The sequence below is a fragment of the Amphibalanus amphitrite genome, unplaced genomic scaffold (genome assembly GCF_019059575.1).
Source record: "Amphibalanus amphitrite isolate SeventyFive unplaced genomic scaffold, NRLGWU_Aamphi_draft 000267F_arrow, whole genome shotgun sequence".
In the NCBI taxonomy this organism is placed as follows: domain Eukaryota; kingdom Metazoa; phylum Arthropoda; class Thecostraca; order Balanomorpha; family Balanidae; genus Amphibalanus; species Amphibalanus amphitrite.
In genome coordinates this window covers 594,672-617,548 of record NW_024881762.1, presented here as the reverse complement: position 1 = coordinate 617,548, position 22,877 = coordinate 594,672, and the positions used below count along the sequence as shown (strand labels likewise).

General features: G+C 52.4%; 1 protein-coding gene and 1 long non-coding RNA gene across 5 annotated transcripts; one reads left to right on the top strand and one right to left on the bottom strand.

Annotated features, from left to right (window-relative positions):
* Positions 1-224: 224 nt before the first annotated feature.
* On the bottom strand, positions 225-22,569 carry LOC122386929 (putative sodium-dependent multivitamin transporter). Of its 4 annotated transcripts, none has more exons than XM_043376679.1 (12): positions 22,381-22,569; positions 17,915-18,052; positions 17,348-17,569; positions 14,938-15,061; positions 13,453-13,553; positions 12,783-12,898; positions 11,190-11,460; positions 10,125-10,271; positions 8,413-8,631; positions 3,327-3,553; positions 2,848-3,028; positions 225-2,487 (listed from the first exon to the last, which is right to left on the bottom strand). In XM_043376679.1, exons 2-12 carry the CDS (start codon positions 18,023-18,025, stop codon positions 2,404-2,406), a joined length of 1,803 nt encoding a protein of 600 aa, XP_043232614.1. In that variant the 5' UTR covers positions 18,026-18,052; positions 22,381-22,569; the 3' UTR covers positions 225-2,403. The 4 variants fall into 4 exon arrangements, with proteins under 4 accessions (XP_043232614.1, XP_043232613.1, XP_043232611.1 ...); XM_043376678.1 differs by lacking the exon at positions 22,381-22,569 and adding an exon at positions 18,457-18,696; XM_043376676.1 differs by lacking the exons at positions 225-2,487; positions 2,848-3,028; positions 3,327-3,553 and adding an exon at positions 6,843-7,653 and having other exon boundaries at positions 22,381-22,526.
* LOC122386932 lies at positions 18,783-20,566 on the top strand. Its single transcript, XR_006257458.1, has 2 exons — positions 18,783-19,023; positions 20,159-20,566. It is a non-coding gene; the product is annotated as an uncharacterized LOC122386932 (long non-coding RNA).
* Positions 22,570-22,877: the final 308 nt, after the last annotated feature.

The window sequence follows — 22,877 nt, the reverse complement described above, 5'->3', positions numbered from 1 at the left end:
ATCTGGATCTCACCAGTCTGAATGAAAAAAGGGGTGAGCTGTTGATATATGAGGATACGACTCAGAAACAGTCCAGACCACCCCGCTGCTGAATCAGCACAGTTAGTTCACAGTCAGTGAGACTTCATAACAACGGCAGATCCACTCACCAGCCACCCACGAGTTAGCCGAGTCAGGTCAAACTCAGCAGACCACCGTCGCTCTCTCGCCACCCAGAGGGTCAGTTTACACGCCAGTGGCTGTATTGCGTAAATGGCACACCAGTCGACAGATATGTACGGCGCTCGGCGCGTCGCGGGCACGCTGAGGAAGACATTGAGTACAAATGCCGCACTCAAACACAGAGGCGCGAAAGTGGGAGCTCAGTAATCCCACTGCACAACGGTGAGCACCCGACAGATCGCACATTGCACACGTGAATACATTGCAACTAAATATGTCGAATAAATGAGATTCGTAAATCGCACTAAACACTCTCAATGTGATCTGATTTGGTTGCAAAGAAAGCACAGATCAAACACTGCTTATCGGAACTGGAGAAAATGTCATGTATAATTTGAAAATGGCATAGTTTCGACAACCCAACTCGGAACACAAAATACTAGCCCAATCAAAACAGCCGCCTTCGTTAGACAAACCTGACCGCATAATCACAAAACATATTCTAGCGACCGAAAACACAGTCTAATGGCCACACTGATCAAGCTCTTATCGTTCAAACCACACATTTCTTCACACAACTATTGCAGTAGATGGTATACACTGCTACTGCGTTCGGCTGCCAGCGAAGTGACAATTCACGACCGCTTCTCGATAATTTGACAGCCCTATCTCCAGCACCGTTTTAGAGATAGCTGAGACGAAACAAGGCAAAGTCCAACAAGGTAGCTAGTCGGTGACAGGCATACGACATGGAAGCCAGTATAAAAGGGGTGTCTTTCACAAGATTCCTGATGCACGGAAGGCGCTATCGAAATGGTACCGTGTCGTTCAGCGACTGCCCCTGTTGAGCGAATATAGGAAACGCGGGCAATGCTCCAATTACTGGTCACTGACTGGAACCAGACGAAATATACAACTGGTGATCTGTAACAGCGACATGTGCGCTTCTTCCGAGGGGCCTGGTAAATCACCCACGAGTCACATAGCAGGAACACCCGGGTCAAGTAACACATCCGAGTGCTGTAACACGTAGCACTCGAGTAACGTGACACGTAACATCCGAGTTACGCGACACGTAACACCCAGGCTACACATAACACGTAACACCGGTGTCCCGTATCGGCAACATCCGGGTCTGACCGTCGACAATCTCTTTAGACCCCCGGTCTGCGCCGCTCTCAGGGGACCAGTGGGACACGTCCACAGAGCTGCACAGATCACAGGTTCACCGGGTTAACACCTCCATAACGAGGGACGCCACAAAGAGACAGAGGGAGACGACACACGAGACAGGGGTCACGCACATCTACACAGCGCGAACGTACCAACAACGCGGGTGGCCCGGTCAGGCACGCAATGTGCCGCGCCGTCCGGCCCGGGGATGGGACAATCTACAGAGTCCGACATCATACACGGACAACTCCAACTCCCACGACACTCTGGTTAGTGCCTCAAAAGTCAGTGCGGCCAAAAGAGGACCGCAGGACGGCTTCTAATTGCACGACGTTTCTTACCGGGAGCAGTTTAGCGGGGACCGCCGGTACAGCCCCGTCAGCCCGCTTATCACCAGTGTAGGTTAATATGTCCAGTATCCACTAAACAAACAACGGTGAAGCGAAGCCTACAACAAATGGCTGTCAGCGTTCGCCGACGCCGCAAGCAGTTCACTGCTGCCGTACATTAGCACATAAATGTACACAAATACTGACAAAGAACACAGTACATAAACGCGCGAAAATGGCCTGCATTCAAAATAATTAAAACCGGTAAGCTCAAAACGTGGTAAATTTATGCTACAAAACATAACTCGATGTAAATTCAGAACAAATAACAAATACTGTCTCAGAAAAAAACACCGAATGAACACCACAGGTCCTATCGGTGAAACACAGATTCACGGTAATGCCTTTCGTGGCCCGTTTCTCACCGCTCAGAGATTCTCAACGATTGAGTTTTTCACTTTCCACTTCTCACAGCTGAGTTTTTTACCACTGAGTTTTTTCCTTATGACTTTCTTACCATTCTGAGTTTCTCTTTTCCGAGCAGCCTGGCACTCAAGTGTTTCTCACCACGTTCTTTGGTCCTTGTTCGCTCTGTCGTCTGACATGGCCGCTGATGAGTCTCTCGCAGTTTTGTGCTGGTACCCGATGGACGCCGACCCATCAGTACGGTTCACTGGGGTCGGCGCTCAGCTCCATCACCCTCTCCTCCTCCGGTGTCGGAGGTGGCTCCAGCGCCCGGTCACAGCCACGTCTTGGCCTCGAACTGGTCCATCTCCGTGCCGACATTGCTGCCGTTCAGCTTCATACGGCTGGGTGACGAGTCCTGAGACAGCAGACACAGTCAGACACTCAGACAGACATCTAATGGCATATCGATCGGGCAGCGAGGCCTGAGACACATACGACAAGAAACCTTTTACCATTGGCTAAACATGAGGTGCACCTCGACACTTAACAGGCCAGCAAAGGTGCATTACAGAGCATTACCTACCATGTAAAACACAGAAGTCCAGCGCAACTGAAGCATTATTTACTCGGCGCCACAAAATCGCGCTGTGCCCAGGCTCCGACATGACACCTCTAGCCTGTCTTACTCCATGGGAGTTGGGTATTGCCATCCTAACCTATCCTCACTAACCACTCCTCATTTCTATCTGACCTGCCCTCTCTATCCTTGACTGACCTGCGGCTCCATCCTCCCTCTCAGCCAGGCCACCGGCGGACTGAGCAGACCGGGCGGGGTGGGTGGAGACCGGCGCGGACCGATCAGCGACACCAGCAGCCCCACCAGGCACGTCACCAGGAACCCGATCATCGAGATCCACATGTACGACAGGCGGTACAGGTAAAGGTACTTGGAGCCGCTGAAATAAACAGAGGGGCGGGAGGGGTGAGCGGGGCAGGCTGTCGATGCAGGTGCAGGTATTTGATGGGCGCGACAAAGGCAAAATTGGAAGGTGTTAAAATGGCACTTATTCAAGGCTGACACGCGATTAGTTCAGTTCACGGATGGCCTCAGATGTTCAAATACCAGTATTGTGTGAGCTTTACTTACATGCATAATGGGTAAGACTGTAAATGAATTCCATCTCACACATCCATCTAACTTTAACTAGCACTCTGTCCCACTTAACCAAGGTCCATCCCATCCCTTACACTGACCTGTCGTCAGTAAGCGGACTGGCGCCCTCCACCAGGGCGGCCGTGGCGTTGATGACGTCACTGCTGCCGTCGATGACGTCATCGTAGGCCGGCAGCACCACGCCGGCCACGTGGGTGTCGTTCCGGCACAGGTCGGTGGTGACTGGTAGTGTGGCCGCCGGCGGTTTGGGCGCGAACCCGATCCACAGGTTGATGGCCAGGCCGACCAGCAGACCGGCCACGGCGCCCTGACGGCGGGGGGGGGGGATGGCCTGGGTAAAAACAGTGCCAATAACAACCACCAGAGCCTGGACACATCGTGTTCTTCTACTGAACTCCCAGACAAGTCATAACCCATCTCTTTGACGTAAGATTTCAACGATTCCAGTCATTGCACTGCAGACAGTCGTTCATTCCAACTCCCATACAACAAGCAAAAGCTTACCCATCCTCTAACCAGTCATCCATTCCCCGACTTCATGAGCACTCGACAATCGAAGGAAATAGACCCTATCTTACTAATGGTCTAGAGTTCCCATTGTAATTCTACGGACGGCCTGCTGATCTGTGCAATCTACGGAATCTGTGTCAGCAATCTAAGGAAGGGCCGTCCGTGAATACAACAGCGGGCAGAGCCTGGCGGCGCGGACTGGTGTGACTCCCGTTACGCTCGCCTGGAGCGCCCGAATCGCTGCGGCACTTGCGGTGCGGCGAACGGTATCGGCGGGTGTCAGCAGAACGCTGTTGGGCCCGGCAGACTGGCGGTAGCCGAGCACTCGCTCTTAGGAGAGCGTCTGGACTGGCAGGCGTGTCCGCTAAGACAGCCTGAGCCAGAGCCAGTGGCAAGGTCCGTGTCAGTATACCGGGTCCGACCAGGGGTACCGGCGTGGCTACAATCAGAGGCGTCTTTAAGGGCGTGTTGCCCACCTCGCTCGACCGTAGCTCGGTGCGACCTTGAAGGTCGGTTGTGCGTGTGTCTCTCCTTCGTCAGCCTTCAGCCTCCTCCGTCTTCCTTCGCCTCTCTTCTTCAAAGTCCTGCTCCGGTTAGAAGTCGAATGTATTTGCACACAATTGGGCGACCATTGTACTAACAGTACCAAGTGGTAACGAATAGTGCGCATGCGCTATCATGTAAAACGGCGCACAGTTCCTGGAGGTCCACACGCGCAGTGGCGGACACATTAGGTACAGAGAATATATACACGATACAAACATATGACAACAAACATAAACAAACAAACAAACATAACATATGTACACTACGCGATCGGGCACAGCTCGTCACTACACTGCCCCCTCCCTAGACGCGTCGCCGATGAAGGTGACGTGTCGAAATCGATCCGGTGGTCGTGACTCGCGTCCGGAGCGAGTGCGGAGAATCGATCTGGGCTGTGCTGGCGTGGTGATGTCCGCGGTCGATGCTGGCCGCGATGGCGCTGCTGGTCGCAGTGTTGTCGGTCGTGTTGTTGGTGCTTCCGTTGGCGCCGGGCGTGGTGTTGGCGCTGCTGGCGGTGCAGGACGTGCGGCCGCCGGAGTGTCGTCATAGAGCAGGAGCTCCGGGCCGCCTGTCTGGGCGGCCGATGACTGCACGTCTTGTGCGCGCTGTGGCTGCTCCTGAGGTTGATCCGGCACCTCGTCCATGAAGGCGGGCTTGCAACGGTCGATGGTGATGACATCGCGTCGCTGTCGCCGTTGGATGGTGATGGTCTTGTCTGTCCTGTTGATGACTGGGAACGGGCCGTCGTACGGTGCGTCCAGAGGGTAACGGTGGTCGTCCCGCCGAACGAAAACGTACTTTGCCGTCTTCAGCGCCTCCGGGACGTACGTGGCGCGCTTGGTTGTCCGTGGCAGAGTGGGTCGAAGCTGAGCCATGGCGCGTCGCAGGTCCTTGACGAAGGAGGCTGGTGATGCGTCTGCTGTGCGGCTGCTGTCGAAGAACTCGGCTGGGAGTCGCAGTGGAGAGCCGTATACCAGTTCAGCTGGGGACGCCTGCAGGTCGGTCTTGATGGTGGCGCGGATGCCCAGCATGACCAGCGGCAGCACGTCTGTCCACGAGGCAGCTTGGTGGGCACGGAGGCTGGCCTTCAGCTGACGGTGGAACCGCTCGACCATGCCGTTGCAGGCCGGGTGGTAGCTGGTTGTCCGAGTCCGCTGGCAGCCGAGGAACCGCTGAAGCTCCGACCAGAGGGCAGACTCGAACTGAGCGCCGCGGTCGGTGGTGATGATGGATGGAACACCGAACCTGGCGATCCAGTGCTCGAGGAAGGCTCGAGCCACCGTGGTGGTGCGAATGTCTGGCAGCGGGATGGCTTCTGGCCACCGAGTGAACCGGTCGACGCACGTCAGAAGGTACGAGTGGCCTCTTGATGGAGGCATCGGACCGACGAGGTCTACATGGACGTGGTCGAAGCGTTGCTGAGGCGGCTGGAAGGTGCCGACGTCGGACTTGGTGTGCCGGCCGATCTTGCAGCGCTGGCAGGCGAGGCAGGTTCGGGTCCAGCGGCGCACGTCACGATCCATACCGGGCCAGACGAACCGCTTGGAGACGATCTTGACGGTGGCCTCGACGCCAGGGTGCGACAGGTCGTGCAGAGCCTTGGCGAAGGGCCGGCGCAGCGCCTCTGGGAGGACCGGCCGAGGCGATCCGGTGGACTCGTCGCAGAGCAGACGGAGTCCATCGCCGACCGGGATGTGGCGCAGGCGCAGTGAGGTGTCTGAGGCCTCGAGTTCTTCCAGCGAGCCGTCTTCGGACTGGGCCTTGGCGATGGCAGTGAAGTCGGCGAGCGGGGGGCGCGGCTGGGCCACCATCGAGACCGTGCGCGACAGCGTGTCGGCGACCACGTTGTCTTTTCCAGGCACATGGCGGATGTCCGACACGAACTGGCCGATATAGTCAAGGTGGCGGACCTCTCGTGGTGAGTAGCGATCGGACGAGGAGCCGACGGCCGTTACCAGCGGGCGGTGGTCCGTAAAGACAATTGCCGACCGGCCTTCGATCGAGTGCTTGAAATGTCGGACGGCCAGGTAGATGGCGAGCAGCTCGCGCCCGAACGTACTGTACTTCTTCTCTGCAGGTTGAAGCGTCTTGGAGAAGAAGCTTAGCGGCTGCCACTCGCCAGCTACGTGCTGTTGGAGGACGGCGCCCACTCCGCAGTCTGAGGCGTCGACGAAGAGGGCGAGCGGCGCGTCCGGGACCTGGTGCGCGAGGTGCGTCGCCGCGGCCAGGGCGTCCTTGATGTGTCGGAAGCGCTGGCGTGTCGCGTCCGTCCACGCGACGGGCGCTTTGGAGTTCTTGCCCTTGTTAGTGAGCAGGGCGTGCAGGGGCTGCAAGAGTTCGGCGGCCCGGTGGACGAAGCGGTGATAGTACGCCACCATCCCCAGGAACCTCCGCAGCTGGGACTGCGTGGTCGGCTCTGGAAAGTTCCTGATGGCTTCGACTCGTCCAGGCAGCGGGCGGACGCCGTCGGCGTCCACCGAGTGGCCGAGGAACACCACCTGCTGCTGACCCAGGACGCACTTGTGCCTGTTGACGACGACGCCGTAGGTGTTGAGGCGCTGAAGTACGTGGTCCAGGAGCTGCAGGTGGTGTTCGGCAGTCGGGCTGGCAAGCAGGATGTCGTCGAGGTAAACGAAGCAGCCCGGTATGCCGCGGAGGACCTCATCCATGAAACGCTGGAAGGTCTGTCCAGCGTTCCTGAGGCCGAATGGCATCCGGACGCATTCGTAGAGGCCGAACGGTGTAGTTATGGCGGTCTTGGCGACGTCGGCAGGTTCCACGGGTATCTGGTGAAACGCCTTCACCAAGTCGATCGTGCTGAAGACGGCACACCCGTGCAGGTCGGCCGAGAAGTCTCGCAGGTAGGGAAGCGGGTACCGGTCCGGCAGAGTGCGGGCGTTCAGCGCCCTGTAGTCCCCACAGGGGCGCCACTCGCCGGGAGACTTCTTGGGCGCCATGTGGAGAGGCGAGGCCCAGCTGCTGCTGGACGGGCGGATGGTGCCCTGCCGTAGCATCTTGTCGAATTCTGTTTTGGCGATGTGTGTCCGGTCTGGTCGCAGTCGCCGTGGCCGCTGGTGCACTGGCGGCCCGGTGGTGACGATATGGTGTGTCACACTGTGCTTGACTGGTGCCGGGCCGGGCGCTGGCGATGTTACGTCCGGGTAGCGGGCGAGGACGGCGGCATAGCGAGCAGCAGCCTGCTCGTGGATGAGGCGCACGCCGATGGAGCACAGTCGTGACCGCTGGGCGCTGGCGCACACGGTGCCGTCTCGCAGGAGGCGTTGGCTGGCGACGTCGACGACGAGCTGGTGTGCGGCCAAGAAGTCGGTGCCCAGGATCGGTGTCAGCAATCTAAGGAAGGGCCGTCCGTGAATACAACAGCGGGCAGAGCCTGGCGGCGCGGACTGGTGTGACTCCCGTTACGCTCGCCTGGAGCGCCCGAATCGCTGCGGCACTTGCGGTGCGGCGAACGGTATCGGCGGGTGTCAGCAGAACGCTGTTGGGCCCGGCAGACTGGCGGTAGCCGAGCACTCGCTCTTAGGAGAGCGTCTGGACTGGCAGGCGTGTCCGCTAAGACAGCCTGAGCCAGAGCCAGTGGCAAGGTCCGTGTCAGTATACCGGGTCCGACCAGGGGTACCGGCGTGGCTACAATCAGAGGCGTCTTTAAGGGCGTGTTGCCCACCTCGCTCGACCGTAGCTCGGTGCGACCTTGAAGGTCGGTTGTGCGTGTGTCTCTCCTTCGTCAGCCTTCAGCCTCCTCCGTCTTCCTTCGCCTCTCTTCTTCAAAGTCCTGCTCCGGTTAGAAGTCGAATGTATTTGCACACAATTGGGCGACCATTGTACTAACAGTACCAAGTGGTAACGAATAGTGCGCATGCGCTATCATGTAAAACGGCGCACAGTTCCTGGAGGTCCACACGCGCAGTGGCGGACACATTAGGTACAGAGAATATATACACGATACAAACATATGACAACAAACATAAACAAACAAACAAACATAACATATGTACACTACGCGATCGGGCACAGCTCGTCACTACACCATCTCATCCTTAACGACCAACGAGCATTCGCAGTGCAACCGACACTCCCCTCCCGGTATCTCACCCGCTGGTTGGCGCCGGTGGAGAACATCCCCAGGGTGAAGACTCCGAGCAGGGGGCCGCCCACGGCACCGAATATGGTCAGAGACGCGGTCAGCACGCTGGCGCCCACCTTTGAGACCAGGTAGGAGACGGCCAGGCACAGCAGGCCGTAGCCGAGCGAGAGCAGCTTGGTGAGCGGCAGCTCCCACTCGGCCGGCTGCTGCGACCAGCACGGAAACAGCTGCGGAGGGGGGGGGGCACGTTTAACGGCGGGTTACTGCGACCAGCACGGAAACAGCTGCGGGGGGGGGGGGGGGGGGGCGGGTGCGACCAGCACGGAAACAGCTGCGGAGGGGGAGGGAGGGCGGGTCACACAACATTCTGCTCGGGCCAGTACGGAAACGGCTGTGGGAGGGGGGGGGGGGGGTAAACTGCCGGCTGCTGCGACCAGCACGGAAACAGCTGCAAAGGACCGAGTCGAGTTACACCGGGAGCGACCAGCTGGATCAACACGGAAACAGATGCACAGATAAGAGGTGGGTCAAATGAAGAGTTCTGAACGGGTTACATTGCATGACGCACCGTAGGTCACCCCATACAGTCTCCGTAGATCAATAAAGCAAGACGAACCACAAAAGGCTTCCTAAGGAGACATCACATAGGAAGACGAGCAATCAGTTATTACGAGCGAGCGAGCGCAGCGAGCGAAGTGAGTCTTTTCAATATAACGGAAAAATCTCAGTATGAGCGGCCCGGCCCGGCCCGGCCCGGCCCGGCCCGGCCCGGCCTGTAACGCTTTTGAGAGGCTTATATCTCAGCAACCGCTGGACCGATTGGCCTGCGGTCTTTTTTGTTGGGTAGCCCCATCCCTTCTACCCCGTAATTGACTACTTTTGATACAGTATCTCAGTGACCGTCGTGGCACGTGCCACGTGAAAAGTCAGGGGTGTTCAAGCTGTTTTGCAAAAGTAGTGATTTTGAGAGGCTCATATCTCAGCAGCCGCTTGGGCGATTGACTTGCGGTAATTTTTGTAGGGTAGTAGCATCCCTTCTACCCAAAATAGGATACTCTCGATGTATGTGGGTCACCCCCAGTGCACGTGCAAAATACAACAATAAGAGGTGCCAAATTTGTTCCCATTTCAGTAACTCGGTAATTACTGGGGCGATTTCGCTGAAACTTGGCACACAGGTAGGCACCCACCAGGCATTGCATTCCCATGTGTTGCGGTTAGGGTGCTACTGCACGTGCGCACGTGCAGGGGGCGTTTCCAGATCTCGAGAACGGCTGGGCCGATTGCGCTCAAATTTGGTACACGGTTGGGGACCAGTTAGTAGGGTGCCGTGCAAAAGTCATTTTGGACCCCGTTTGCACGTGCGCACGTGCAGAATGCCGCTGCCAGATCTCAGGAACGGCTGGGCCGATTGCGTTCAAATTTGGCACACCGCTAGCGACCGGTTAGAAGGGTGCTTTGCACAAGCCCGTTGGAAGCACCCTCTCGCCCTTCCGGACGTGCAGGGCTCACTATCTCGCTCGCTCGTTCTTCGCCCAAAAGGCGTTTTACTGGTGAGTATAGTTAAACAAAGCTGCTACGGAGCCAATTGGCCAATTGGCATCTCGAAAACGGGTACGATATCGTTTGAGAATGACCCAGCCAGTTGACCCTGGAAAACAGTAGACCAGCGTAGCAGGAGTCACTTTGCGTGCCCCGGCGCCGGCCGCTGTCCACTGACCCGCACGTAGTCGTGCACGGTGACGGCGGCCAGGGAGTTGACGGCCGACGAGACGGTGCTCAGAGAGCCGGAGAAGATACCGGCCACGAACAGGCCGGGCAGCCCGGGAATGTCGCGCATCGTGTCCATCACGAAACGCGGCAGCAGCTGGACAGATAGAGGGAAACGAGGGTCAGACCGCACCACACAACGGAGCCAGAGAACACAGCAGTGTGTCCATTACGCAACGGGGCACTGCAGCTGGAACAGAACGGGGAATGTGAGAAAGGCGAGGGAACATAATACGGGACAATACAACTCTACAGCGTTCATAATAAAGCAACACCTGAAATAGATGGAAGAGTAGTGAGTGGGAGATAGAAAACGGAGCAAGGAAACCAGAAAATACAACTGCGCAGCCAATACGGGTCACTTTACACCTGAATTGCCCTGTGTTATGAATCACTCCGTTTTCCAGCAAAATACAAACACACATGATCGCACCGTCCTGTTTTGGCCTATCTGACTGGGCGGATTTGCCGGCCGGCGTGGAAGGCACCCACACCGCAATGCCTTCACCGCTGACGTTATCGCTAAGTTGTGGTCACACATCCACTGGGGCGTGTATAGTGGAGTGTCGGCGGGCACGCTTTGTGGGGGCGGCGGCGGAGTGAAAACCGGACCAGTGCGCTGAGAGTGGGACCGGCACCGGCACGGCGCGGCGCGGCAGAGCCAGGCGGGCGGTGAGTCATGGGATATGGACGGACAGACATGGGCCATCGACTTGTATCAACACACAGCCGGGTAGGATCATACAAGAGGGTACAAGCGAGGTGGGCATGAGATTCCGCGGAGTTAAATCGAAAACATGAAAACAAATTGTTCATGAGACATTCTCACTGCTAAACAGGATACTACGAACCAGTAGGTATCCAAGAGCATCTCAAGTCGCTATGTAGCTGCTATACGTTGTTCACTAACCCAAATGATTCACGCAAGAACGCCTTAGTTTGGAACAGAATACGTTTTGTTTATACTAAGTTAGTTTGAATGCTCCTCTTTTCTGAGAGTATGTAACACACCCACCTGGTCTGGCAGTTTGACCTTTCCGGTGGCGAACGGATCACAGCCGTGGTAGTGCGCGTACACCACCAGGCCGGCGAACGAGGTGCTCAGACTGAGACAGGTCAGGATGGGCCACTGGATCCAGAGGGCCAGCTGGGCGCGCCGCAGACTGCCCACGGAGAGCAGACGCTGTACCTGCGCCTGGTTCACCGCGTACAGGGACAGGTAGATGAACACGCCGCCCAGACCGAGCGACCAGACCGTGTGCCGCTCCGTGGGGTCTGGGGATATACTGGGGGACGGGATGGGGGGGGGGTCAGATGAGACCGTGTGCCGCTCCATGGGGTCTGGGGATACGGAGGGGGGGGGGGGGGTCAGATGGACACACAGACCAGACTGTGTGCCCCTCAGTGGGGTCTGGGGATATACTGGGGGCGGGGGGGGGGGTCAAATCATTTACAATTAGCGACAGTCTGGTGAAATACTGACGGTAGGGAGACGGTTTAACATGGTGACGGTGAGAAGATATAAAGTCAAGGGACGAAGACTGGTGATATGCTGATAGCATGGGAAAATAGAATTTGTGCTCCTTTAGTCAAAGCGGACGTGTAATGCCGAACATAACACAGGATACACCCCATCAAGTAGCAAACCGTGTAACATAGTACTTGTGATGCATCTACGTGTTTGGACACTATGCGTCTCATATGGAAACTGTCTTCTGTATGCAGATGAAAATACCCATTGAAATTGCGTAAAGACAGTGATGAGCATGCCCGCGCATTTATGAATAGAAAATAAAGCGAGCTGATGCTGGAGCTCGCTGTTACATTTCCAACTAACGTCAATGGTATGTCGAAAAAGCATTCCTGACCAGATCCATCCTGTTGTGCCGCTTCATTGCCAGTGTTTTTCACTGAGGCAGCTGTTTTGGCGCATTGTATCATTTGTGTTTGTTGGGAAAACATCTGAATCCTATCGGATCGTACTGGATTCAAGTCTCGGACAAAAACTAAGACACACGCAGAGCCAACAACACCAGTGCCAGACCTATTCTAGTACCAAGTCAGCCCAAGCAAACATTACACACAACGATCAAACGACATCGCACCCAGCATCAGCAGTGATCTCAAACGGTCCACTATTTCACTTAGAGACGTGGTACGCCCGTTACAGTACATGTAACGTAGGGTAACCCACCCAGACCACCACGTGGTTAGAGTGAGGCGTTCTCGGATGTAATCGGACACCCTCACAGGGAGCCGCGACAGTCTAAACAGAGCTATAATACTGGTCCATAAGGCGGCATTTCCGGGGAGCCTGGGGTTCAGATCTTATAGTGCCGGCGTAGGAGAGCCTTGGGGACGACAGAACATGGCGATCGGGACGGCGATGCGAACTGAAATACAAAACGGGGCTGTGATGGGGAATAGGAACAGAATAAACGAGATGATACTGGGGATGAGACGGTGGAGAGTTGTAAAAGGCAGAATGAGCCGTGGAGCGTGGAAAGAACGGCGTGTTGTAGAGTTTCGGGGCGGGCGTTTCACAACATTAGGCTATCCAGTGCCCATACAATTACAGAGTGCCATAGAGTGTGAAATATGAACTCACTTGAGGAATTCGATCCTGCCTCCCTCCTCGGCGACTCGCCAGATCTCTGCCGGTCCGCCCATGGTCACACAGCCCACCGCGATCACCGCGAATATGGCCGCGAACATCAGCAGGGTCTGCGGAGAATAGCACCGGAGCAGATATATCTGTCAGTGGATGTGAGAACATGACGGCAAGAGCTGACCTATTACAGACGTAATAAAGAATACACCAGTAAGCATACACATTACACATCCTCACCGATGGGTCAAAGGTCAATCAAATTTTGACACCAACATACAATCACATCCTCTTTTAACATTTCGGAGACAGTCTGGAGCAGGCGGCAGCTAACAGAAACTCTTATGTTTACCGCTCGTTTCACAGGACGCCTATTGATCACCATCGTTCGAACCAGCGTGCGTCATAGAGTGTGCCTTTGTGAGTCACAGAGCTCCAGCTCCGTCGATCGATCAGCTGGAGACTGCGGCAGGTTGCAACTGGTGGTGGCGTCAGTTAAATGAGCAGGAGAGATGGCCGCGGAGGGCCGGCCAGGTTACGCCAACCCGAGGTCCCGTCCTATTAGGCTAACTATAGTCAGGTCAGGTCAGATTCACCTGAGGTCAGTAACAGGCCCACCCGAGGTCAAGTTAGGGTCATTCTATACCAGGTCAAACGTGGCCAGTCTTACCTGGAAGACATCGGTGACGAGGACGGCCTTCATGCCTCCCAGTGTGGAGTAGAAGGTGCAGACCAGACCCACCAACAGGACAGAGAGCCACAGACTGATACCTGCCAGCAGTACCGGTCAGATGAGGACATAGCGGAGTAGAAGGTGACCCACCAACAGGACGGAGAGCCACAGACTGATACCTGCCAACAGTACCGGTCAGATGAGGACATAGCGGAGTGGAAGCCTAGAAGGTGACCCACCAGAAGAACAGAGAGCCACAGACTGATACCTGCAGACAATAACTGATACAATATATTCGCAAATAAACCAACCCGAACAACATGAAGCATTTGAAGCGTGTCACCTGTTTAGCTGTAGAGGAAAACAAGTAATAGGGTAGCTCCAGTTTTACTACAAATCCCCCGATAATCCCCTCAGCACGATGACAGTGCATTTCTGCCGGTCCGTCAGGCACGCGAAGAGCACGTGTACGGTACACAGACTGCTGTGTCGGGCGGTACGGCCGTGCGCGGGCACACACTAACGCCCGATTCAGACGGTGCTGATGCGAGCACACGGAGTGGTATGGAGTGGCCAGTGGTGGGAGAGAGGGGCTCTGAGATAACCTCTACTCCGACCGGAGGCACGGAAAGGTGCGGAAACGCGGCAGCACGGCCCGGCCTGACCAACGCGAGTCGGTAGTGGTGTTGTTCATTTAATACTCGGAAACAATGGACACATGTCGCAGAAAATACGGCAATAACGGCAACACGACTGTCCTTCAAAATCAACACTGCTTTGACGAGGAACAAGGAAAGTGACTCCACCCGATTACAAAACAATGACGGAATGTGATAATACTCCCACTGCGCCGCAAAAAAAGGCTTTCGTTTTCTAAAGCCGTTGGTTTCAGTCCCCTTACATGCATAAAGGGTACCTCTACCTATTGATCTATTTCCGGCGCTCGCTACGCTCCGACCAGCTGCAGTCAGCGAGCGGACGTTAATGACTGGACAAATGGCCTCTACCGAGCGGGTCGATAATAGACCGTACAACACGTGGTGACGATTATCTGACCACGCAAAGGTCAGAGAGCGCGGGGATGAAATGCGCACAAACACAAGCGCGTGCGGTGAACAAGACATTGAACAAAATAATGCAGGCTTCATCACTCTGTTGTCACGTGCCCTTATATCCGTGCCAGAAGACTGACTAACCGCACGGACTAAAGCCCGCATTACGTGCGCCTACATACAGGCAGGACGCGACTCAAAGCATGCGACTCGATGTGGTGTTACGTAAGATATCCATAGTAGCCGCCATGTGAGCAGTGTTTCCTGTTTGTCCAGCTGTGTAAGGCAGGCTGTGTCAGCCCTACAGCGTCCCAGCTGTGTCCCGGCCCGGCGGCGCCCCCAGCTGTCTCCTGTCCCCAGGTGTATCACCCCGGCCCGGCGGCGCCCCCAGCCGCGTCCCCGTCCCCAGGTGTATCACCCCGGGCCGTACCTGTGACTGTGCTGAGAGCAATGGCCGGCGCGTACAGCACCACCCCCATGTAGAGAATCATCTGCAGCGAGAACGCCATCGAACAGAGCATCCGAGTCAGCGTGCCGAACCGGTACTCCAGGTACTGAAACGGTGACAAATTAACACAGGTAAACCGCACGAAACAACTAGAGCATCGATATTTGTGCGAATATTGGGGGAAAGGCACCGAAACCCATTAAAAACGAAGCAAGGTGAACTCACTCGTTGTAGAAGGACATTACAAAGAGCTTCACCAAATAAAAATCAAACCAAACTCTGCTTTGTCGTTTGTCATTATGTAAACTTAAGCAAATAACACTGATGCTGAAGTACGCGTTGACCGAAATAACATTCGTTGTAGCGCCGGTTTCGTAAGCATGCCTTTGCATACTACACATTCTAGGAGCACTGGCTGATGCTGCATTCCACTCGAGCATGACGAGACATTTCATAACTCCGTGAGCCAGGGACATGGAATTCGCTCCGTTAGCAGCAGCCTCACAGCCGTCTGATGAACTCGATCAACAACAATACACAATGAAGTCACGGCTCGCTCAGAAACACTCGAGGAACTTCAGACCGATGCCTTCACAGAGAACCAACTGAGTCAAATGCACACGAGTCCATTGGATCGTTGTCAATCAGATACAAATATTGGAAGTAACAGCGGAAAGATATCGTATAAATATTGTGTCTATCCCATTTACAGAGCTGTCTCAGCACCATCTGTGTCGGGACAGGCGATATGAAGACACCGTGTCATGCCCGGTCCGGCGGGGGAGAGGGGGGGTCCTGGACGACTGACAGCCGGAGTGTGAGAGGGGGAGGGGGCCCGACAGTGCGGACACAAAGCGGGGCCAGATGGTACATTTCTAACAAAAGCAAATAGCGGTTTAACTTTCGCTAAAGCCACCCATAGCCACATGTTGCCCGAACTTGCCGTGTCCATGAACATATGTCTCACGGTTTCAGCGAAAAGTGCATGTCGTTACATAATCTAGATAGCCAAATTTACATTCCCTAGATGTTAAATATAGCCATCCTTGGATAAACATTTCGGCGAACTCAAATCTCGGCAATCCGAGCCCAGTACTGGACCCTAATGCGGCCACCAATCTCAGTCACGCCTGGCTCGGCCGCCGGCCATTGCGACATCTTGCCCTCGACATGCGACTCCTGCCCAGCAGGATGACATCAGGTGGTACCGGACCGTAGCGCTGGGTCAGTCTACTTGTCGTCACCCCCCCCCCCCCCCCCCCCCCAGCAGGATCGGAGCCAGCCGTCCGTCGGTGGCACTGGCAGCCGTCGGGGGGGGGGGAGGGGGGGTAACCTACCCCACCCAGCGGGCGTGTGTGATAGTCTGTGACGCAGATAGGAAGAAGGGAGGGGAACAGGTGACAGCTGTTCGGCTGCAACTGTTTATGCGGCTATTCCAGGGTAATGCGCCAATGCCAGGTGACTGGAAGTCATCACGACAGAATAAGCCATCACAGCAGAACACGGCCACCACAGTAGAACACGGCCACCACAGTAGAACACGGCCATCACAGTAGAACACGGCCACCACAGTAGAACACGGCCACCACAGTAGAACACGGCCACCACAGTAGAACACGGCCACCACAGTAGAACACGGCCACCACAGTAGAACACGGCCACCACAGTAGAACACGGCCACCACAGTAGAACACGGCCACCACAGTAGAACACGGCCACCACAGTAGAACACGGCCACCACAGTAGAATACGGCCACCACAGTAGAACACGGCCACCACAGCAGAATACGGCCACCACAGTAGAATACGGCCATCACAGTAGAATACGGCCACCGCGGTAGAATACGGCCATCCTGTTAGAATATGGTCATCACGGCAAAATACAGGCACCACGGCAGAATATGGCCATCACAACAGAATACAGTCATCATGGCAAAATACGGCCATTACGGCAGAATACGGCAGTATAAGTGCCGCGAAATACGGCAGAATACGGCTGTCACTGCCTGCTATCACGGCAGAATATGGCAGAATACGGCCGCAATGGCACCATGGCAGAATACAGTAGAACTTAGCTAATAGACCGAGCACTCTGAGAGTCGGTCGAATATGGGCAGGTACAACTATCTCTATGGGTACTACACCTGGTACATCGAGTACTCTGAGAGTTGGTAGAAGACCGGCAAATAGCAGTAGGCTACAGTGAACTCACCTGATATACCGAGTACTCTGTTAGTCGGTAGAACTCACCTGGTACACAGAGTACTCGGAGAGTCGGTAGAACACCGGCAGGTAGCAGTGGGCAGTGGTAGAACTTACCTGGTACACTGAGTACCTACTCGGAGAGGCGGTAGAACACCGGCAGGTAGCAGTGGGCAGTGGTAGAACTCACCTGGTACACCGAGTACTCGGAGAGTCGGTAGAACACCGGCAGGTAGCAGTGCGCCGCGATGGGCGTGGCGATGACGTAGGAGACGTTGATGAGCACAAACTGGGTGCCATAGGTGTAGTTCTCGGCGCTGACACCGAGCAGCGTGATGGCCGACATGAAGCTGGCCAGGAGGGAGAAGGAGACAGGTAGTGCGCCCATACTGCGGTCAGCCAGCAGGTACTCCTGGGGAATACAGGGGGAGGAATGATCAGAGATGGCAGACAACTTAAAACTGATCAGGGGTGGCACTTACCATCAGCTGCCAGTGCCAACAGAAATATGTTGACAGAAATACACAGAGCAGATATATATACTGAACTGAAATAGACAAGGCGCCATAAAAAGCAAGATACAAGCGAAATAAAACAACATAAGCAATAAAACACACACAACTTTTTCTCAATAATTCCTTACCTACAGATTAAAAAAAAAAACAACTTAATCTCATTTCCAAACAGACAAATCATTTCTACACAAATCACTCCATGTATCCAGTCCTTCAGCCACCTGTAATGAGGCCTTACTCACCGCCTGGCTGCGCTGCCGGCCGCCGGTGCAGGCAAAGTAGACGCCGATGAGGGCAGAGATGGAGAGCATCATGCCGCAGACCACATAGTCGGCGGCCGTGAAGAGAGACATGGTGCTGGGCCGTTACCGCCAATGCCCCTGGAAAGTGGCAACAAGGATTTATGGTGAGGGTTCTGAGGGTCAGTGAGATCAATAAGAGTCAGAGAAGGTCTATGGTGTCAATAAGGGTTAGCAAATTCAGTAGAGTGTGAGGTTGATACAGGTTTCAGAGTGAGGGTAATAAGTAATAACTGGTCTGTGAGGCCAATTCTGGTTTAGCATGAGGGCAATAAGGGTCAGTGAGGTCATAAAGGGTTAGTGACATCAAACAGGAACAGTGAGGGCAATAAGGGTCTGTGAGAGTGAGGCCAGTAAGGGTTGGTTAAGGTCAATAAGGGTCAGTGATCAGTATCAGGATCAGTCACATCAGGGAAAATGGTCAATGGACAGTCAAAGTTTTGAAAGTTATAAGCCTGGATTTGATTCAATCAGGGTTGACTCACATCCTGATCCCTGGACCCTGTGTGTAAAATCAGTTGGGCAAACTAGGCGGCGGGAATCAAAATATGGAGGCATCAAAATATTGATTCTAGTGGGCGGAGCTTTGACCATATATGGGCATAGAATCAATATTTTGATTCAATTTGGGACATTCCCACCTTCAGACGACCCGTTACGGCGGAAATAACCCCCATGACGGCGAGATTTTTTGACAAGTCAATACAAAAAACTTCCCCGCTTCAATTTTTCGCTGCATGGCTATCAGCCGTTTGTCGCGCGTACCTTTACGAATGGCATAAAGATTTCGCCGCCATCATTCAACAAAAACGTGCTGTTAAAACTTGCTCTGTTTATCATTAACGACGAGCCTTTGTAATTTTTTCATAATTTTGTCTAAAAGAAAATAAAAAATGCGTTATTTAGTTGTATAATTCATTTATAAGAAATATTCTTTTTCTTTGTATCTAGCCACGATTTCCGGTTCCCGCCATTTCGCGCCGGCGTCGTGGATGTTTGGATGCAACGTAGTGCTCCCGGTTTTATTTTGTTTAAGCGACCTTTTCTGAAGTGTAAGTAACAATGGATCATATTTTAAGATACTTTGAAGTGTGTTTTTCAATTTCAGGCATGTGATCTTAACGTTTCTTACCGAAAACTCGTTTTAAGAGATGGTCTTAGGAACATGGCGCGGTAGCGACGTCAGCGGCGCGGGACGCCTTCTCACTCTTCTATTGTCTTTTAAAGCTATATTTTTTTGAAAATGATGTCTTAGGTGTAGTATTTCAGTGAAATATGATGTCCTTTAAAAGTTACGGTATAAATTAGGTACAAGAAGCCTAATGTTTTGTCTCACATGATAGAATTGTTGGGTGGACTCATGAAATGGGAGCAGTGCATGTCCAGTATTTTACATAATTTGGATGTTTTTGGCCTCTGCTTGTGTCTCACTCACCCAATTGTTGCTACAACTTTAATATGTAGCATTTAAATTTTTAAGGGCAACTAGGTTATTGACTTGTTCCGAGTTCAGATTGAAAGGTCGTAGTGCATCTTCGTGTTTGCTTATCTAAATAGTAGGTATGTATGCTTGGCTTGTTATTGCTTCGCCCATTTTTGCTACATATTTAATGATGCTTATTTTAAGTGTAACAAAAGCAAGTTGCTGAATGGTGTAAGCCATATTTACATTATACGTGATCTTCAAGAAAATTATGTGTCTAATGTACGTCAGTCCAAGGAATGCTGGAACAGTTAATTTTCAGGATTTTCCATGCCAAAGTTAATTTTAGAGGCCAGTTTTAGCAACACAAATAGCTGCCTGCTGGAATTTTTTGCCTAAAGACTGCTTCACATATGGAGCGTTAACATGATGGGCACGTAAACGGATACGGCTGTACTGTTCATGCTCTGTATGTGAAGTAACATTTAGACAAAAAAAAATCCAGCAGCCACCTATTTTGCTGTTGGTACAACTGGCCTCAGATCTACTTTTTTGGCAGAATTTATATAACTGCATGAGATGACAGTTAGTGTTGGCGCACCTGGTGGCATTCAGTGGAAATTTAAGTGACATTAAGTATTTAATTTTTTATTGAATATATTCTAAAATTAATAGTTGCTGAACAAGTAGAATAATAACACATATAGTTTCCTAATTTATTGTCCACAAATGTCCTAATTATTGTGTTCTGTTGTTTGCTGCAGGTCAGCCAAGGATCAAACACTGGTCGTTGCGGGGATCGGCTTCAGAGGGTCAAGGATGGCGTCTTGAATCTCAGTCGACAGGCAATTGTATGACAACGCCATCCCTGTCAACCAGAGCGTCGACCGAAGTAGGGCGGCGTTGCGCGGACCTGGCCGCACCCGACCAACCGGTGGAGTACCTGACTCGGGCTGGGCGGAGACTACCTACATCACGACCTTTTGAACTTTGATCTCGTGGCGAGAAACAATATGACGTAAGGAAGTGTGTATGTGGCTGGCGGGGCCGAGGGTGAAATGCGCCACGTGTTTATCCTGCCGGATGACGACAGCGTCACCAACCTGTCAAAGAACGAGCTGGTGCAGCGCGTGATGACTGCTATCTCGTCCCTAGAACCGGAGTAGAAAAACGTGCGCATAGCCCAAATGAAGCGAACCAAAACACAGACAGGACTGATAGCTTTTCGGTTGAGAATGTTCTGAAGATGCTGATCAGTAGACCAATTGGTGACCGTTTTCGGTGGTAATATGGGATCTTGTGGTGTTCCAAAGCGACCTGCTTTGGGTGTGGACATAAGTGGCTCAACCCGACAGGATTGATGTTTAAGGTAGCCGTGCTAATCATAAACCCTATATTGAGTGTATCTGTACACATTTTGTTTATATTTATTTCATGTATTTGATTCGAAACCGAAAATTGCTCTTTGTAATTAGGCAACTTCGAGACGTTGAGGTCATTCTCCACTCTCCAGACGTTTATTTGTTTTTTCTTACCTGTCTCCGGTATGTCTTATTGGTTAGGTCTCAGTTTCAAATATTATTAACTGCATGTTTTGCAAATACGTAGACATATTGAATAAGAGACGTGTCCTAAAAGTGAGTATTGCTTTGCATGGGATGTGAGCATCAACGACAAATGTGTGGCAATTGCAGGGATCGTTGTGAAATGTGTTATGAATATCATCGTATTATTTGTGAATGCAAATACATCCGTGTATCATATTTTCATTCAAATTGTGCAATTTGTGCAACGGGCTTGAGTATATTGTTCGGCGAAATATCTCTTACTGTACTCCACAGAAATGGGACGGGATACAGATGCGTAGAAACATATTCATGAACACGTGAAAGACGATAAGTGAACTTTTTTTTTTACTCAAAATCAATGCTACAAAGCAGGGATGTGGAGCCGTGATTGACGGTTTCGGCTCCGGAGGAAAAAAATCGGCTCCAGCTCCGGCTCCGGCTCCGAGTAAAATGGTCGGGCTTCGGTTCCGGCTCCGACTCAGTACAACCCCTATACAAAGGTCAGCACGGCTCCCTTCACGCATTCCCTCGAAGGCTTGCAGCTTTGAGCAGGGAGCCAGGGTGAGTGCTGAAAATCCCTGGTCTACCGTGGGAATAAGGTCTAGAAAAAAATTACACGATCCTGTGCTGATAATATCTTCATGAATTTATTGAATTTGCATTATTTGCACACAAGAAACATTCCATAAATCAATTTGAAGAGTGAGGTACGTCTGCCGAAAGTCAGTTCGCAGAATCAATATATTGATAAGCCAGCTGATTTCAGAATCAAAATAATGATTAGCCAGCTGTTTGCGGAATCAAAATATTGATTCTCGCCGGGATTAGCCGCCGCGATGAATCAATATCTTGATTATTTTCAAGACGCTTTCCTAAACTAACCAAAGAGGTTAGGGCTATTGTTTCGTGCCTGGCGGGTAGCTTCAACGTTGCTCTTCATTTTGTGAAGAAACTATCTTGAAATTGTTGCCGGTTGCTGAAGAATTGACGTTTCTGTGATGGTCTGCACGTATGCCCATATATGGTCAAAGCTCCGCCCACTAGAATCAATATTTTGATGCCTCCATATTTTGATTCCCGCCGCCTAGTTTGCCCAACTGAAATATGTCTAGATTTTAATGTCATTATGGTACCACAGTCCCTGCAAAAATGTAAGGATGAGGAGCCTGGTGTTAGGCATCTTAATTCTCAAGTGACTCGTAAATTTGTCCTTTTATCACTTAATTATTTTTCACAAGGAAAACAAACATTAAATTGAAGCATTGAATTTTGGCTTCAGGTAGATGTGGTGGCTGTCCTATTTATTAAAGGCAATACATTGGTATTAAAATGGTTACAAAATGCACTCCAACTAGGCCAAAATAAACTTGATCCGCAAAACTTTAAAATCACGGTATCTACCACAATTCCTAACATACCTTGGCCTCAGGTTCACTCTGCACCACAACCCCTGCTTCCTATTAGCCTGTAATAAAATTTGTCGACTCCCACCAGCACAAGCAGCCCACGCGAAATAAAGGCGAGAAATGAACCTGAATGACCTGAATCATCCCCTAGCGCTCAAGCTAGCGCTTCGCTGCCTTTCATAAATGCTTTAGGGCATGTGTTCATATTTCCCGTCCACTGCTCATGCGCTGATTGTTTTGTTGAGCATTTGAGATGCCCATTTTAAGTCAAAAACTTTGAAATGAATATTTCTCATTATTTGCATTCATTTTACATCAATTTAGTTAAAATTCGTATTTTGGTTCATTCAGAACTAGATAAATAAAAAAACCAACACATAGAATCAAAAACCTCTATTGCAAATAAATAAAACAACTATAAAAAATGTGTGAGGGCCGTGAAATTTACTGGCATCTCTTGTTTTCAGAGTGTCTGCGTTGACATCTTTTGCATAAAGCGAACACAATCA

What these genes read in the sequence shown, in the direction of transcription:
- LOC122386929 (XM_043376676.1), bottom strand. Translation starts at nt 18,025, where the DNA reads ATGTCTCTCTTCACGGCCGCCGACTATGTGGTCTGCGGCATGATGCTC. An exon ending in GGCAGGATCGAATTCCTCAA is followed by an intron (nt 11,461 to 12,782) that starts GTGAGTTCATAT and finishes CCCGTCCCCCAG; the next exon opens with TATATCCCCAGACCCCACGG. An exon ending in CCGTGCACGACTACGTGCGG is followed by an intron (nt 8,632 to 10,124) that starts GTCAGTGGACAG and finishes CCCCCTCCGCAG; the next exon opens with CTGTTTCCGTGCTGGTCGCA.